At 41.3% G+C, this 18536-nt stretch overlaps 1 protein-coding gene across 2 annotated transcripts in view; it reads right to left on the bottom strand.

Moving 5' to 3' along the window:
- Nucleotides 1-1178: 1178 nt before the first annotated feature.
- The window catches only part of SLAMF1 (signaling lymphocytic activation molecule family member 1), a 42105-nt gene continuing 24747 nt past the window's right edge, over nt 1179-18536 (bottom strand). The window contains exons 4-7 of one of the 2 annotated variants that reach the window (XM_082406399.1): nt 17802-17900; nt 12335-12408; nt 7680-7772; nt 1179-6251 (exon numbers count right to left, since the gene is read on the bottom strand). In XM_082406399.1, coding sequence (XP_082262525.1) covers nt 6201-6251; nt 7680-7772; nt 12335-12408; nt 17802-17900 — 317 coding nt within the window. In that variant the 3' untranslated portion in view covers nt 1179-6200. The remainder of the gene's footprint in view (nt 6252-7679; nt 7773-12334; nt 12409-17801; nt 17901-18536) is intronic. The other variant, XR_014248782.1, reaches the window with a different exon arrangement.

Below are 18536 nucleotides of genomic sequence, written 5' to 3'. Positions count from 1 at the left end.
CTAATGTACTCTCAGCAAGAGTATAAATTTTGCAGAACAATTGCACATATCTAGAGAGCTGAGTATTTACATAATTTATTACCCAGCAATTCCACCCCTGTTACTACCCAGAAAATCACTTATATGGGTGGCAAAAGAGATATAAAATGATGGATATATGGTCGTTCATCATAGCATTGTTTGAAATAATAGAGAGTTAGAAAAACTTCAATGTCTATCAATAGGGAAATGGATAGATGAAAATGTAGCATGTCTGGAGGATGTAATACTATACAGTATTGAAAAAGGTTGACCTAAAGCTACATGTTTCAGCCTAGAAAGATCTAAAAATCACAACATTGAGCAACAAAACCAAAATGAAGCTGAGAAGCAGAACGAGATGCCTATATACGTAACTTGAAAACAATTCTAGATATTCATGTATACTTATAAACACACACATAAATAAATATATAGATAATGAACTAAAAGGGCACACATTAGATAGATTCTATTCAGGGACGTGGAGGTGGGACAGAGAACAGGGATGTGGTATGAAGGGGGAAAAAATAAGAATAAAATTAAAATGAGATAAAAAAGGTGTGGTACATGGACCAGTGATGATCATATACCATGAATTGAGGAATATGCTTAAATGTATTCATCCATTTCTGTAGACCTGAGGCCAACTTAAAAACCAAAATGACTGTATATTGCTCATATCATGGAAGATAACAGTTCCACTCTTGTCTGCATTGGTACATCTGAAGCAGAGTTCAATCTTGAGCAGTAAATTTTAAGAGGCATTGACGAACTGGACTGTGTTCAGAGGAGAGCAGTCAGGACAGTGGGAGGGACATGTAAGGGGCGTGTGTCATGTAACAGATAATTGAAAAAAAAGGAGACTTAGACACAATAGAATCTTAGGAGAAGGAGGTCTTCATTTCCATTGTTACTTAAAACTTTTTAACTAAAATAAGCTTACTCTCCTCACTCCTGAAGTCTGAGTTTTGTGCACCTCCTCTGTGCTTACTGAATATCCCTTACCCTCTCTGTCCTTAGGGGGACTACACATTCTGATTTGCCCAGCCATTGCCACAGTATAATTATTAACAGCACCTCCTTTTACTTTCAAGCAGTCCCAGTAGAGCATATGGTTGTCTACCTACTGTAGTATTTATTTATTTATTTATTTATTTATTTATTTATTTATTTATTTATTTATTTTAATTTTACTGGAGTATAGTTGATTTACAATGTTGTGTTAGTTTCAGGTGTACAGCAAAGTGATTCAGTTATACATATATTCATTCTTTTTTTAGATTCTTTTCTTACATAGGTTATCACAGAATATTGAGTAGAGCTCACTGTGCTATACAGTAAGTCCTTGTTGGTTATCTATCTTATATATAGTAGTGTGTGTGTGTTCATCCCAAGCTTCCGATTTATCCCTCTCCCCACATTTCCCCTTTGGTAACCATAAGTTTGTTTTTGATATCTTTAAGTCTGTTTCTATTTTGTAAGTAAGTTCATTTGTATCTTTTTTAAAAATTAGATTCTACATATGAGTGATATCATATGACATTTGTCTTTCTCTGTCTGACTTACTTCACTTAGTATGATAATCTCTAGGTCCATCCATGTTTCTGTAAATGACATTATTTTGTTCTTTTTTATGGTTCAGTAGTATTCCATTGTATATATGTACCGCATCTTCTTTATCCATTCCTCTGTTGATGGACATTTAGTTGCTTCCATGTCCTGGCTATTGTAAATAGTGCTGCAATGAACATTGGGGTGCATGTATCTTTTTGGATTATGGTTTTCTCCAGATATCGGATATTGTAGTATTTTAATTGCCTGTATTCTTTGTATCTCCTACTGGATGACAACCCCTAATGCTTAGTGGGAACTTAATAACTATTTGTTAAATGAGTGAAGCACTGAGTAGAATTAGGAGTCTTCTGTGAAAGAAACTTATTGCAGTTAACTTTGATTACAGTCTGTTATCAACTCACATTGGGCCTCCTTATCTCTAGGGGGAGGGGTAAACTCTCCTTCCAGCCTGTAAGTGCTGTGAACTGATGAGAATCCAGCCACCATTTCAGCAAGTCTATGACTAAGTCCACATCCTTTAGATGCAAGCGAAGTGGTGTTGGAGATGCTGGTGTGGGGTGGACTATATTGCTACATCTCCCTCTTGTGGTTGTTGTGTGGAACTCTTCACAAAATCCTCTGGTTATAACCATAGCCTCTAAGTTGGTGGTTCTATAGATCGGGGTCCCCAACCCCCGGTCCACGGACCGGTTCTGGTCCGCAGTCTGTTAGGAACTGGATCGCACAGCAGGCGGTGAGCAGCAGGCGAGTGAGCGAAGCTTCATCTGCCATTCCCCATCACTTGCATTACCGCCTGAACCATCCCCCCCCTCTTACCTCCCACCCCTCCCAGCCCGGGACCACAAAACTGGTCACTGGTGCCAAAAATGTTGGGGACCGCTGCTATAGATCTTCACCCAGATTTCATTTGTGTTTGAGGTAGGGTTTGGGCAGGGAGCTCTAATATTTAGATAACCTTGGTAATATTGGCAGATGTGGGTCATGCTTAAGTGACTAGGTGGCCACTTTCAAAATATGATTTTTGATAGATCTACTACTTGGTATATTGATGTGTACTTAGTCTATGCAAAGATGACTAGGGGGGGCTTCCCTGGTGGCGCAGTGGTTGAGGGTCTGCCTGCCAATGCAGGGGACACGGGTTCGAGCCCTGGTCTGGGAAGATCCCACATGCCGCGGAGCAACTGGGCCCGTGAGCCACAATCACTGAGCCTGCCCGTCTGGAGCCTGTGCTCCGCAAGAAGAGAGGTCGTGATAGTGAGAGGCCTGCGCACTGCGATGAAGAGTGGCCCCCACTTGCCGCAACTAGAGAAAGCCCTCACACAGAAACGAAGACCCAACACAACCATAAATAAATAAATTAAAAAAAAAAAAAAGATGACTAGGGAGCCAGTATGTTTCTAGATTAGCAGCTCTCAATTTAGGGGTTCTCAATCAGTGGGAAGATTTTGCCCAGTAAGGAATATCCGTCAATGTCAGGAAGCATTTTTGATTGTACTGACCAGGGACAGGGGATGTGCTACTGGCATCTAGTGGGCAGAGGCCAGGGATGCTGATAAACATCATATGACGTACAGAACAGCCCCCATGTCAAGCAATTATCTGGACCAAAATGTCAATAGTGCTGCAGTTGAGAAACCCAGTCTAGATTTGCTCCACAAGGGGAATTTGGAGAAATTCAGGGAAGGCAATTACCCTGGCAGTGACAAAAATTAAACAATCCTTTAAAAACAAGTTATCTTCTCCATGTGGAGTGTGACTTCTGACCTCCCCCCTAGGATAAGGACAACCTCATACTTCATCATATCAAATCAGCCACCTTCAGTGCTTCACACCATAGCTATAGAGACACAAGGTCATGAAACATGTTTTGCCACACTGCTATGTTATGCATTCTCTGGACAACACAAAGACAAAAGTGCAATTTCTTGGATGGACTGTCCATATTTTACTCATTTCCAGGAGGTAGAAACAAAATCTTGAGGAAGAGAAGTAACTTACTGTAATCAGTGGTTCCTTGGTCAGCATATGGACTCTTTACCAATCACATCCTGGTTGTGTGACTAGAGTTAGTGTCTAAGGAAGCTCAAGGTTATGCCCAGCTGTATTTCAGAACCCCAGCCCCTTAAAACTGAGAATGGGCCTGTTCCTCCTGAGTTCTCCAGAGTTCAGATATGATCAGTCAAAGAAAACATTAGAGAAGAAACACGGGGAAAACAGAAACTGACGTATCAGTTTTATTTTAAGCCTGAGGAAGAAGAAAACTTCAGCTCATGGACAGTGCCTTAGGGGAAAATTGGAGAATGGTAAGAGAATAATCTGAGGGGTTCTCTGCTTTCCCACTTGAACCTGGGACCTGGTGGTGCAGGACATACATCAAATGTTGTTTGAAGAATGGCTCCAAAGACCCCTAATCACAGCCATCTTCCCAGTGAACTATTGAGTCTTGTCAGAGAATTTTGAGGGGATAGCCTCTTCTTTCCCCCTTTGTTTCTGCCCTTCCATCAAGTAGAATTCAGCCACAGGAAAAACCCAAATGTTGGGAACTGAGCTGTTAAAACAATCTGAGTTATAGTAAAAGAATGATTGCTCATAACCCCAGGGTTTACAAATCCTGGTTAGTAGCTCCTCGGTTTTTTAGTGTAGACAGCTAATGAGCCTAAGATTATACAAGGGTGGTATAGTGGACATTGTGTATGTGTGTGTGTGTATGTGTGTGTGTGTGCCTGTCCAGCATGGAATCTCACTGCTTGTGTTTGGGGAATTTCCTAATTCATAAGAGACAGACCCCACCACCACCACCACTATGAACATGGAAAATGCCAGGTATTCAATTCCCAACCTCCCTTGGAGGTAGAACATGGATGTGTGACCTAGGATTGGCTGCTTGGTCCCGGACTCTGATTTAGAAACTATAAAGATGAAAAGATGAAGAATGGACCCTGGAGAAGTCACTTTGGTACAGACAGTACAACAGCAATTTGGAGTTTTCAAGTCCAGCTGAGGCAGGGAGGGAATGATGGAATCTGGGTCTAGTGCTGGGAGGACAATAGCAAAACAACTGGTGCCCAGCATTGTCATCCCTGGGCTGGTTTTGTGATTTGGGCTGTGGCCCTAGCCACAGTCCAAGTCTTCCCTTGCTTGCTCATTTTCAAACCATCATTTTACAGAACCTCCTAGCAGTTATCTGAACCAAGCAGTATCTTTTCCGTAGATTCCTTTTCTACATAGAAAAATGCAGAGTCAGTTTCTGTTCTTCACAAAAAAGAATACTACTGCATCGGTTCCAGGAAGTGGGATGCTCCAAACAACAGAACTAAAATGTGAATTGATTGAATAGAGGGGATAAAGTACAAGACTATAAGGAGCTCAGAGTTTTGAGCTGGAAAGTTGGTGACTCTTATTATATGGGTGTAAGAGATTTGGCGATTTCTTAAAGTGCTCACTAGGGTCACACAAGACCCTATCAGAAAGAAGTGCTTAAATTGAAGAAGGCCTATCTGAGAGTGAGAATAGAAGGGAAATAGGACTTTAATGGAAGAGGCTCTTTCTGTCTGCAGCCAATAATTTAAGTTATTAAGCATTCAATTACTTGAAACTGTTGGGCCAATATATGTTATTGTCTACTTCAGGATAAATTTAGTGATGGGAAGAGGTACGCAAGGATTAAGAAGTGTCTGGTAGAGACCCTGAGGATGTGAGGCCATGGATGTAAAATGGACTCAGAATCAGTTTGAAGAGTCTTAGTTGAGGCTCCAGGTTTGTTGTTCAATGGAGTAAGCAGAGAACTAGGATTTAAAAATCATTTTGGGAAGTGAAAAATCACTCTGGGACAAGTTCCGATTATCCCATGTTCCTTTGTAACAGCATCACCATACTCTTACCACTTTTCTTTAAATCTGAACATCATTTGCACAGAACTGTACTTTTAAGAATCTTAGATTTTTTTTTCATTCCATGATTCAAAGCTCAGAGACCTCAAAGTCATATTTTCAGTTTATTGACTGTTAGCTTCCATGTTTTACAAATAAAATACTTTATTAGCTTCTTTTATGGAATAATCTCAGAGTGTTTATTAATCTCATTGAGACAATAATCTCATTGTCTATCCAGAGAGAGAAACTGAGGCCCAGAGCCTTGATCAAGTCTGCATGGTGATCGAGAGCAGCTCCCAGACCGAGTACAGGCAACCCAAGTGTAAGCTGTTCCAGACTTTGTGGCTGGTGGTCAGCTGTCTGAGATAGGTACTAGATGTCCTGTCCTGGCTTTCTGCCTTTGGCTTTTATTACCCAATTGCAGCAAAGAGTGAGACACCTCACTGGACCGGCATTATCCATTTCGTCTGCTACACCACAGAGATGGAAAGCTATTCCAGGTAGCTCTTTGCTCTGAGCCTGTGCCTCCCACAGAGCAGGCTAAGTGCTTGGGAAGCCTCACTTCCTTATCTATCTCGCGGGTAGATGTGGGAGAAACATCACCAGGGAGTTGATCCGAGAAGAGTACAGATGTGTAGATGTCACAAGAAACTTGGGACTTGGGACCAAGTTCAGTGTTTATTTTGGCTCCTCCGTATTCCTTCAGAAAGTCCTTTCACTGGATCTGTGGTGTCAGCTCTCTGGAAGTGTCACGCTGGCATAGACTGTGATGGAGCTTGATTCCTGGGGGCAAAACAGAACAAGTCTATGGGTGGAGGGACCAGGACTGGGTTCAGAGGCTGCAAATGGAAACAGTGATGCTTAGAAAAAGGAAAGGGTCTCAAGAATCATGTAGCATTGCAACTTGCTCAGGGTCTGCCACAGCGGGGTATTGCTAGAGGTAGCACTCAGATTCCCAGACTGCCTGCTCACCCACAAGATGGGTTACAGCTCCCTTCAAGCATACGCATGTCATCAGGGAGACTAGGAGACCTGTCCCAGTCATCTGAGGACCTGCACTCAGTTTAGAGAAGCCAAAAGAGTTCTAAATTACTGAGCTTTAAAAAGGGGGGGATTAGTGAGACCCAAAGGGAGAAGGAAGAAGTGGTTCCGGCAAGAGAGGGATGGGGAAGAGATGAAGATTGTGGGCAAAGACCTCTCCCAGGGAGAGGAGATTCAAGAGTCTGAGACAGAAAGAGACAGGAATGAGGGAATTTAGGTGGTTTTGCTGTAAAATGTGAAATATACCGAGCGCTGTGTTTCTTCCCCAAGAAAATATCATTAAAAATCTACATTATTTATTAAAGCTTTTAAAGTCAGATTTATGTTTTTACTTCCCTTTGGATAAGAGAGTGGTCTGTGAATACACCTCAAGATGAAGACAAGGCATCCTCCCAAGCATTGCTGGGTATGTGTACAGTAGGAGCTTTGAGGAAAATGGGTAAATGTAGGCATTTCTGTGGCCTTTTGATCCTCCATTGTCTCCTAAAATGCTTTATTTGATAGGGCCCAACTAGAGCCAAGATTTTAGCCCAGAATTTACTTCTGTTCATTTAGTAAAAGGAAAGATTCCTGTCAAGTAAACTTAATCCATGCTGATCTTGCAATGGGGTAGAACAGGTGGGCCATGTGTCATACTCTCTTCTAGGCTTTACACCTATGCAGAGTTCTACTCCTAAATGTTCTGATTAAACAGGGCTGAATGGAGACTAGGCATGAGCATTTTTACAAAGCTCCCCTGGCAATTCTGTTATGCAGCTGGACTTGAGAACTCCCGGACTCAAGGTGTGATGCCTGAACTTAAATGTGCATCAGGATCACCAGGAGGATGTTGTTTTTTAACATGTAGGTACCTGGTTACCCACCATAGACATTCTGATTGAACAGAATCCTAGGTAGAAGGTCCTGGGAATCTTTATTTTTAACAAATATGTCAGTTGATTCTGATGTGACAGCTCTCAGAGAAACCCTGGTGAGCAGAGAGTGAGCAGAGACCCCATGTAAGCAGCCATGAGGGGTTTCCCGGAAGCCCTGCAATTGAGGCTGCAGATACTCCTTGCTACCTGCTTGCAAGGGCCTATGTCTTCCATTTCAGCTCTACACAGGTTCCACCCTTTCCCCTCCTCCACCTATTCCCTCTCTACAGAGCGGAAGCACAGAGCGATGCCTCACCTGGACGGGCTCTGGAACAGGCTCTGTGGCAGCAACGTAAATGGTGGTGCAGGGGTCCTGAGCTGGCAGAGAGTCAGGTTTCTTCTGAACAGACTACAAGGGAAGCAAAGAAAGCAGGCTATTAGCTGAGCAGCAAGTTATTTCCCATTCAACTTTCCCCATGGAGAAGCGTAGCATCAAGAAGTTATGAGTTAGAAAGCTCCTTGGAGTCATTTGGTCCAGCCTCCTTCCCAGGTGAAAATTCTCCCCCAAATTCCCTGGAACTCAATTCTCTGGGCTTTGCTCAGACTCCCCGAGTGACATCTTGGAGCTCACAGCCTTGTGAGGCAGCCTGATTCATCATTACCACTTCCCAGATGTTTTAAACATCTTCCTCACAGTGAACTGAAATTGGTGTGGTTCTTACATGGACAGCTGAAGGGAATGGGATTTTTATAGTATTTTAGTCTCACTCATATCACCCACAACATGCAGAGGTCCTGCTATTCCTCACTCTAATATGGTTTCTCATCAATTCTCTTTCCTGTCCAAATATTGAACTTAATAATAACCACACATGTGCAAGTGTGTTAAAGTTTACCAAGTTCTTCACATATATCTTCCCATTTGTCTCACAACCACTCTATGTGTTAAATACTGTTACTCACATTTTACAGATGAAGAGGCTAAAGCCCAGAAAGATTTAGTACTTTCTTAATGTGCACATGCAAGAAGTATCAAAGCCAGGATTTTAACTTAAAATATCTTTTAACTTAAAGCGCATGTATTTTCCATTATACTGTTCTTCTTTGGTTACCCCAACTTATAATGACCTCTCCTTTACCTAAATTCCTCAGGTACCTAAAGTCTAATTCACACATTATGGCACTTAACTGTACACTGTATTTAAGACACTCTGATATATTTACACATCACTTCTCCAAACAGACCATCAATTCCTTGAGAAATAGCCTATTTTTTTTTTTTTTTGCATTCCCCACAAAACAGTGCTAGGCACATAAGAACCTTCAGCTGATGTTTGTTAATGTTACTTAGAATGAATTAAAATCCACAATACCAGGATGAAGTCAGTGTAGGCATAAATTGAGACCCCGTCCCTCTAAGATGGAGACGACATATCTTATGCCTGGAAAGTCATCTTTTCAACACACTTGGGGGTACTGGTGTAGGATAATGCTATTCTCTGCCTTTCCTGGACATAGAACAAGCCTTAAAACTGAAGCACATGGGTGATAATGGGAGAGAACTTGGAATCTTGTCATCTGATGGAAGAGATAAGGAATTGGAAAACTTTACTGGAGGAAAGAAGATTCAAGGTGGGACATGATCTTTCTCTTCATATAGCTAATGGGTTGCCATGTAGAAGAGGAATTACATTTGTTCTGTACGGTCTGTCAGCTTTAGACCAAGTTTGGAATTTTTAGGGTAATATTTTGGTTCAATATAATGAAGATCTTTCTAATAGTAAGAAGTGCTCAAATGTGGGATGAATTACCTTGAGAGGCAGTGAATTTCCCATTACTGGAAGTGCTTGGGGTAGAGCAGGGCTTCTCACACTTTAATGTGCGTATGAATTACCTGAAATCTTGTTAGAAGTCTGGTTCTATTTCAGAAGATCTGGGGTGGGGCCTGACTTTTTGCATTTCTAATTAGGTCCCAGGTAATGCTTTTAGTAAAAAGGTCCTTTTAGTAAAAAGGAGCTAGCCAGCACTTTGGAAGTAATGTTGCAGAAGGTAATTCAAGGAGTGATTGGGTAAAATTAAAGAAGATCTAAATAAAGGAAAGGATATATCATTTTGTGAATTGAAAGACTCAATAGGAAAACATATATGGTCTTCTGAAATTGATCAATGAAGTTCTAATTAAAATTCCAGCAGGATTTTAAGGAGGATTTTTACAAACTGAATCTAAAATATATAGATGAAAATGCAAAGGACCAAAAACGGCCAAGAACTTGAGGAACAAGGACAAGTAAGAAGATTTGTTTTACCAGATGTCAAACTTGTAATAAATCTGCAATCACAGATTTGTTAAGACAGTATGGTTCTGGTGCAATTGTAAAGAAATAAACCAATGGAGCAGAATAGAGAACTTCAAAATAGATCCACACACAGATGGATTTATAATGAGGTGGCACTGCAGTGGGACAAGGACAGTTTTTAAATATAAATAGTCAATAGGATATCCATATGGAAAAAAACAAAACTTGACCCCTCTCACACCACACTCAAAAAATCATTTTCAGGTGCATAGCAGATATAAGTTGAAAAGATAAACCATACAGTTTTTGGAAGATGATAGAAGGATATCTTCATACCTGGGAGTAGAGAAAGATTTCTTAACAGGAATACAAAAAGTGTTATCTTTTTATAACACAAAGGAAGAGATGATGAAATTGTTCTACACTAAAATTGAGAACTTTCCTTTATCAAAATGTATCTTTGAGAAATTGCAGATGCAAGCCACAAGATGGGTGAAGGTATTTGCTAAAATATAACTGCTAAAAATATTTAAAGGCCTTATAATAATCCCACCCAAAACAGACTGAAACACAAGGGAAAATTGGCGAGAGATTTAACAGTCACTTTAAGAAAGAGGATATTTATACAGCCAATAAACATATGAAAAATTGTTCAACTTTCTTAATAATTAGAGGAATGCAAAATGGAACTATAAAAAGACACATCCAAAAGAATGACTAAAATTTAAAAGACCAATAACACCAAGTTTTGATTAGAATGTGTAGCAACTGAAACTCCTGTATGCAGTTGCAAGAAAGTAAATTGGTACACTCACTTTGAAAAACAGTTTGGCCTTATCTAATCAATTTGAGGATATGCATACTCTATGACTTAGAAATTCTACCTTTAGATATATCCCCAACAAAAATATGTGCACATATCTACCAAGAAGCACACATATGAATATGAATGTAAATAGCTGCAATTTTCATAATAGCTTCAGACTGGAAATAACACAAATGTCCATCAGTAGTCAACTGGAAAAATAAACTCTTGTATATGTATACATTGATATTCCATAAAGCAATGAAACTGAACACATTATATCTAAGCTCAAAGACATGCATGAATCTCATAAAAGGTAATATTGAGCAAAAGAAACCGTACACAGGAGGAAAAATGCTATAAGATTCCATTTTTATAAAGTCCAAAGAAAAAAAAAAGAGTAAACTATATTTTCAGGAAATCAGGATAGGGAATCTTTGGGGAGGAGAGAGAAGATAGTGATTAGGAGGCACACAAGGAGGTCTTCTGGGGGTGGGGCCAATGTTCTTTTCCTTGATCTGGGTGGTAGTTTTATGGTCCTAGAAGACTCAGTACTGAAAGATATAATTTCTCCTCAAATAGATCTGCAGATTCAATGTAATCCTAATAGGATTTTTCCCCTTTCTGTGATACTTGAGAAGTTGATTCGAAAATACATATGAAAGTACAAAGGGACAAAAATAGCCAAAAACTCTTGAAGAAAAACAAGGTGGGGAGACTTGCTTTACTAGGTATCAAGATGGGGTAATTCATTGAGCTGACATTTATACATTGTGCACTTTTTGGTATGGATGTCATACTGTACAGTAAAAAGAGGGATGCTAGCAACATGGGATAGAATAGATAGGGAAGGCACCATGGTTAAGTTGAACCTGATTACCTAAATGTGTATATGCAAAAGAGGTTGCTCTTGGGACTCATATATTTAAATGGAGTTTGGTTCTCAACGGTGGTCATGGCCTGTGTAATAAACCCTCCAGGCCACTAGGGGACAGCAGAAAGAAAGGCTTTGTCCAAGAGTTTATATCGGGTTATCAGAAATGCATTTACTGTCATCTGATGCAATTTTCCAAAGTGCTAATCAAAGCTGTCTTTACCTTCACATCTTTTACTCAAGAATTTGCCTTCCCCTACACCCTGAATGGCCATATTCTGGCCTATACATCACCTAGAATTGCCTTCATGTCTGAAAAACTATAATATCTTCATATCTAGCCATTATTCTTTAGCCTCCCTCTTACTTCTAACTTATCTGCTCCTCAACTTCATCATGACTCTAGTTTTTTTAAATCCATCTCTTCTGTTTCAGCCCAACCATCACTCCGTCACAGTTTTGCTTTCATCTGCTGCCTACATACCATCTTCCATCTCACCAACCACTCTCTAGGCAGAATCCTCAAGATCTTCCTTCCTTGTCTCTTTGATGTTTGCAAACTCTTAAGCGTGGATCAGACCAATATATCACACAATAGCCTTTCTCAATCTTCCCCTCTCTCCTCAAGCCAGCACCCTTCTCCATAGAGAAGGAAAGAGTTTGATAACAGAGAACTGTAGACTCCTAGAATGCCAGAGCTGGAAGGAGTCATACATCACGTGTTTCTATCTTCCTCAATTGTTCCTAAGAAGAAACAGATGACCAGAAAATTACCCAGTGTTTCCCATTGTTTCAAATAATAAATACTCCCATCTAACACCGAAGTTAATGTGCTTTTAGAGAGCTCTTGTTCTTGACTTCTGCTTTCCTAATTTCCTCCGCTTCAGAACCCATGTAGAACCATGAATGTCAGACATGCAAAGTGAACTGAATGGTCAGGGATTCCATGGGAAACATGACAGGTCCACCCCAGACAAAGACAGTATAGGACTTACACCTGATTTCTGGACTTGGGCATAGATAGTAAGGCTTTTTGCTTCCATTGTTGGCTGGTAATTGTCTGTTTTACCTGGGGAAAAGAAACCATAGTGGTTATCTCCCTCTGGTCCCCAGCACGAACTCTCTGCTCAGACCTGTCTGGTCTTTACCCCCCATTGCACACCCACCTTCCCCAGAAGTACCACAGGAACAAAGCACTGAGTCCCAAACCCCATGCACATTTGTCATATAACATTAGGTTAGTTACTTGATCTCTCTTGGCCTATTTCCCTATCTGTAAAATGGGATTGAAATACCTGCCTCATAGGGCTGTTGTGATGATTACATGATATATTACTTGTAAAGTGTTTAGAACAGTGCCTGGCACATAGTGTTAGGTGTAATTGTTAGGTGTAATTGATATGCCATTCAATTATTTTGATCTCTATTGTTTGATGTGCATATCCGATCTCCTAATAGAATTCTAAGTTCTTTAGGGGCAGGGCAAGTTATTTATACCTCTTTTGAATTCTTCAGCTCATAGCATGTTGTTTCATTCACAGCTTTCTCACCTCCCTGTTTCTGGGGGACTTGGTGTATGTGTAGGTGGAACGGGTGTAAGAGAGATGATCTGCCTGGGACTATTTGGAATAAAGCTGCAATGTCATTCTAATGCCTACCATCTATTTTTGCTCAGAGCCTAGGCTCTCTGGAAATTAATATGTTGCTGAACATTTAAATTTTTAACCAGTTTTAAAATTTTTTCTTTTTAAATTATAGGAATAATTCATTCTTGTTACAAAAATTTAAATAATAGAGAGTAAAAAGTATGTCCTCCTTCCCCCATTAACCAGTACAATTTCATTCTCAGAAGTAATTGCTTTTAACAATTTGATGTATATCCTTCCAGATCAGCTCTGTACAATAGAACATCATCTTTGATGATGGAAAGGTTCAATATTTGCAGTCTAATATGGTAGCTGCAAGCCACAAGTGACTACTGAGCACTTGAACTGTGGCTAATGCAACCAAGAAACTGAATTTTAAATTGTTTTTAATTCTATGAAGAAGAATGTATATATATGTATAACTGAATCACTCTGCTGTACAGCAGAAATTAACACAACATGGTAAATCAACTCTACTTCAATAAAATTTTTTTTAAATTGCGTTTAATTCTAATTAATTTAAATTTAAACAGCCACATGTGGCTGATGACTACCATATTAGATGTGCAGTTCTGGACACTTGCTATACTTATACAGATATTTCTTCTGCAAATACAGTCATTCCATACACTTCTCTGTAACTTGACCTTTTCACTTAAAATGTGTAGAGGACATTTTCCATGCTAGTGCAGTAGACCTATCTCATTCTTTCTAATGTTTTGTGGTATTCTTTGGATATATCATGTAGCAGTGAGAAGGATGGAGGGTAAAAAAACAGATGGGGGGCTTCCCTGGTGGCGCAGTGGTTGGGAGTCTGCCTGCCAATGCAGGGGACACGGGTTCGAGCCCTGGTCTGGGAGGATCCCACATGCCGCGGAGCGTCTGGGCCCGTGAGCCACAACTACTGAGCCTGCGCGTCTGGAGCCTGTGCTCCGCAACGAGAGAGGCCGCGATAGTGAGAGGCCCTCGCACCGTGATGAGGAGTGGCCCCCGCTTGCCGCAACTGGAGAAAGCCCTCGCACGGAAACGAAGACCCAGCACAGCCATAAATAAATAAATAAATAAATAAATAAATAAATAAATAAATAAATAAAACAAAAAAAAAAAAACAGATGGGAGCAGGGAGGCCTGTTTTGGGACTATTGCAAAGTCCAGGCAAAAGCAATGGAAACTTGACTCAGAGGAAATCACATGAAGTCTTTAGGGTAGACATTTTAACACCAATTAATTTATTCTGTTAAAAAACTAGGAGCATGTCTCTGAGGGAATAGCACTTAGGAGAGGTATATTTTTATTTGGAAGGGAAAGGCCTTGTATGTATGTACGTGATGAAGGTGGTGGAAGGTGCTGCATGAGGGTGTGACACTTAGGAAGGAAATGATGGGCAGCCGCTGGGAAGCTCAAAGAATTCAAAAAAGCCAACGTATGGTTTTCCTGTGCATGTGTGGGCGTGGAGTATCTGCCTGGTGGTTCCAACTTCACTTTTTTGGTCAGGGTTGATAACTGGCTGAGGATGCGTGTGTGTGTGTGGTGGGAGGGATAGGGAGGGAGGATGGGGTTTGGGGTGATCAGAGGAGATAAGAGGGGGCACAAGTTAGTTCTGTGAAATACATCCTTCGGTTCAAAACCATGAATGTTTGCACAGTCAGAAGCCCCCACTCAGCACTGTCCTAGGTGTTGTAGGGGAACAAATAGTGTAGAGAACAGACCTCGGTCCTTAAGGACTTTTCGTCTTTCAGGTCAGCTCAAGCTGAAAATTACAATTGAGGGGACAGTCCTAAATGGTCAGAGAGATGGACAAAGCAAGGCTGGATGTTGCTGCTCAAAAAGACCACTGGATCAAGATAATTCAGTCTCGGGGCTTCCCTGGTGGCGCAGTGGTTGAGAGTCCGCCTGCCAATGCAGGGGACACGGGTTCGGGCCCTGGTCTGGGAAGATCCCCCATGCCGCGGAGCGGCTGGGCCCGTGAGCCACAACTACTGAGCCTGCGCGTCTGGAGCCTGTGCTCCGCAACAAGAGAGGCCGCGATAGTGAGGGGTCCTCGCACCGCGATGAGGAGTGGCCCCCACTTGCCGCAGCTAGAGAAAGCCCTCACACAGAAACGAAGACCCAACACAGCCATAAATAAATAAAAATTAAAATGGAGATTTCTTTAAAAAAAAAAAAAAAAAAAGATAATTCAGTCTCATGATTTTTTCCCCCAATGCAGGAACAGGTTTTCAAGAGCCAGCTCAACTCTAGTCACTGAGGCCTTAGGATCTAATGAAAAAGATCTTGACCTTAGAATTGAGGCATCCACCTTCTAGCCCTCATTAGCTGTGTGGCATTGGACAACATGTCATCTCAGTGGGTCTCTTCTCTTACCATGACTGTAAAATGAAAGCATAGTCGGTCTAGTATCCTTTTCAGCTCTCATCAGAGGCATAAAGTTGTCTTATGTTACGCTAACCTCAAGTACTTTAAATCTGCTCTAAGTGCCCTTCCCAGATCCTTCCAGTGCTGCCCTCTGCTGGCAATAGGGATTAAATATTGATGCCTACATTAAGAGATTAATCTTTCTGTGTGTGTGTGTGTGTGTGTGTGTGTGTGTGTGTATGTATCTATCCATCTATTTGTCCATCTCTCATCCATCATCTATCCATGGAAGCCACCGTGTTCAGTGCTTTCAGTGTATTGACTTATGGATCCCCAAAACAATACCATGAAGTACATAATATTATTCCCATTTTGCAGATTTGTTTGCATTTCGTTTGATCACAGAGCTTGTCAGTGTCAAAGTCTGCATTTGAATGCTAAAAATCTATGTTCTGATCTAGTGTATCTCCTGGACACGAAATTTCCAGAGAGTCCATTTGAAAACCTTCAGAGTCAGGCTGCATTCTGGAGGTGACACCATTAGAAGTTGGCAACAGAATCTCTTGAGCAAAGTCTTATGGGGGTACAGCAATTAAGTATAAGTTTTTCCCACAGACTTATCCCGCAGGGTTTTGTATATTCCTGGCTTACAAGGAATACACGGTGATTAGAAACAAGGATGGGTACATGTGTTGGGAAAAGTAGTAGAGAATTGTAGTGGGGTGGGGAGCACTATTCCCTTCAGAGACAACCATGTGATGAGCAGAATGTAGTTGAGGAAAGAGTGGGGGTTAGGATCCCAGGACCTTCACTAGCTGGGTTAATGCGGGTATGTTAATCTCAGTTTTCTCATCACTGGTACTTCACTGCTTCCTTATTGTCTAAGACAAACGTGGTTGCCCTGGCCCATCCCCATAGACTCTCATCATGATTTCTGTCTGCATTGACACACTCCTCCCACTCCTCTCCAGCTACCTCTTAGATGGAGGAAATGAGACAAAGTAGGTGGCTTGCTATGACCTAGATTTTTTTTACATAAGCAAAACCAACATCAGAGTGCTGAGACAGGGCTTTTCCAAGAAGGTTATATGTGGAGAACACTGATCTACTTGAGAATGAGATCGGCCATCAGATCTGTGGTGTGAGGATCAAGTTCTATTCTCCCCATGGGAAGACCAGCCCAGGGATCTGTCCTGATCGTGGGGCAGGACCTTCTGATGCTAATGTGGGTGGGTGGTGGGTAGTGTGGCTGAGGGGAGCACACTGCCCTGGATATTGAATCATAGGACAACTTGGAGGAGAGGCCAGGAGATACTAACTCTAAGCATTGAAACTGCAAGGGAGTAATTGGGCCCTAATGGTGTCAGTCTACCCTGGGTAACTTTCCATAACTAGTTTGGCTTTAAGTGACCACATGAATTGCACACTTGTCCAAGGTGAGTCAGAATTTGTGCTAAAATGGTAGTAAAGTGTGTTCTCTCTGTCTTCTGATAACCTGTGGGCCTTCCTAGAGGAACACGCCCTGGTAGTTGGGACACATAGTTGCAGTTCTGATTCCCTCACCAACCAGCTGGGTGACTTTGCAGGAGTCAGCCTCTCTGTGCCTTGGTTACCCCATTGCTAAGTCACATAGAAACAACTATACCCTCCTCTTCTCAGAGGGATATTGTAAGCATAAAAAGAAAATATAGGGACTTCCCTGGTGTCACAGTGGTTAAGAATCCGCCCGCCAAGGCAGGGGAAATGGGTTCAAGCCCTGGTCTGGGAAGATCCCACATGCCGTGGAGCAACTAAGCCTGCGCGCCACAACTACTGAGCCTGCACTCTAGAGCCTGCGAGCCACAACTACTGAAGCCCGCACACCTAGAGCCTGTGCTCCGCAACAAGAAAAGCCACTGCAATGAGAAGCCCGCGCATTGCAACGAAGAGTAACCCGCGCTCGCCGCAACTAGAGAAAGCCCGTGCACGGCAACGAAGACCAAACGGAACCAAAAATAAATAAAATAATTAATTAAAAAAAAAGAAATTATAGAAAGGTTTCAACCCTTGGGTAAAAGCATCCTTTTTATTAGTCAGTAGTTATAACTTTTCTTGAACAAGATTCAAGGGTCCTCTGTATTCTGCTCCTAGTGAATATTTTAAGCTTCTTATCTGGATCCCTTCAGCATCATGTACACACCTCTGCTGCAGTGTTAGTCATACTGAATTTAAATTATCTGTGTCATGTCTCCCATGTTAAATACCTGTGGTTCATCTATCTTTTTATCCCCACAGACTAGTGTGGTGGGATCAAGCAAGACATGTTGAATGAAACTGAATTGAACAAGATCCCAGGATAGGTTTATGTAGTGTTTTTGCAAAAGCGTTCCCTGCAGAAAGCCACAGTGGTGAGAGCAAGTGTTTGTGGTGAAAGGTCCCCTGCTTACCACAGGGAGTCTGATAAGAATCTATTGTCACCTACCTCTTCTTCTCAACAGTAGTATTACCACTTGCAGAATCATGATGACACCAACGATGACCCCTAAGAAGAGCCCAGCATACAGTCCCCATTGTCTTGATTCTGAAAAAAAAGTCAAAGGGCAGTCTCAAAAGTGCTGTGAGTTTAAAAACATCCCATGCAGAAGTGGGGAGACCTAGCCTCATGTTTTCTGTCTACGTTCTTTCTCAAGGGAGACATTCGTTCTTATGGTTTTAGAGGTCAGCTTTAGACCACTGAAGAGCTCCAGATCTGTTTTCTTATCCCAATTTCTCTCACTACTTTTGACTTTCATACTCCTAATTTCTTTAAAGATTCTTCTATTCAAATGTTTTATTTTTCACTTCACTTTAGACAGTTTACCACATGACTAAAATTAAACTTATCTTTGTTTTTTCTAAGTCAACTTCTCTGCTCAGTTTCTCTGTTTTTAAATTTCTAATGTGTCCTGTATCCATTTTGGTAGAAAGAGCACGATGGCTCCATGTGCTGTCCCCATACTCCCACACCATTCTCATGAGACACTGGGAGGAAGGAGGATCTACTTATGTTTTTTTAAAAATAAACATAATAGTGCTATTATTGTCCTTCCATGCAAATAACTGTATTGAAGCCACTAGACCTGAACTGAAAGAAAGTCATGTAGTTTTCCTCTGAATCTGCCCTGTGTTTAATATTAGCACTAGAGTACATCACCCAGGCTAAAAATCAGAGAGTCAG

This window comes from Balaenoptera borealis (assembly GCF_965194805.1).
Source record: "Balaenoptera borealis genome assembly, chromosome: 1".
Taxonomy (NCBI): Eukaryota; Metazoa; Chordata; class Mammalia; order Artiodactyla; family Balaenopteridae; genus Balaenoptera; species Balaenoptera borealis.
The sequence above is the reverse complement of the archived record's forward strand: the minus strand, read 5'-3'. Positions and strand labels throughout refer to the sequence as shown.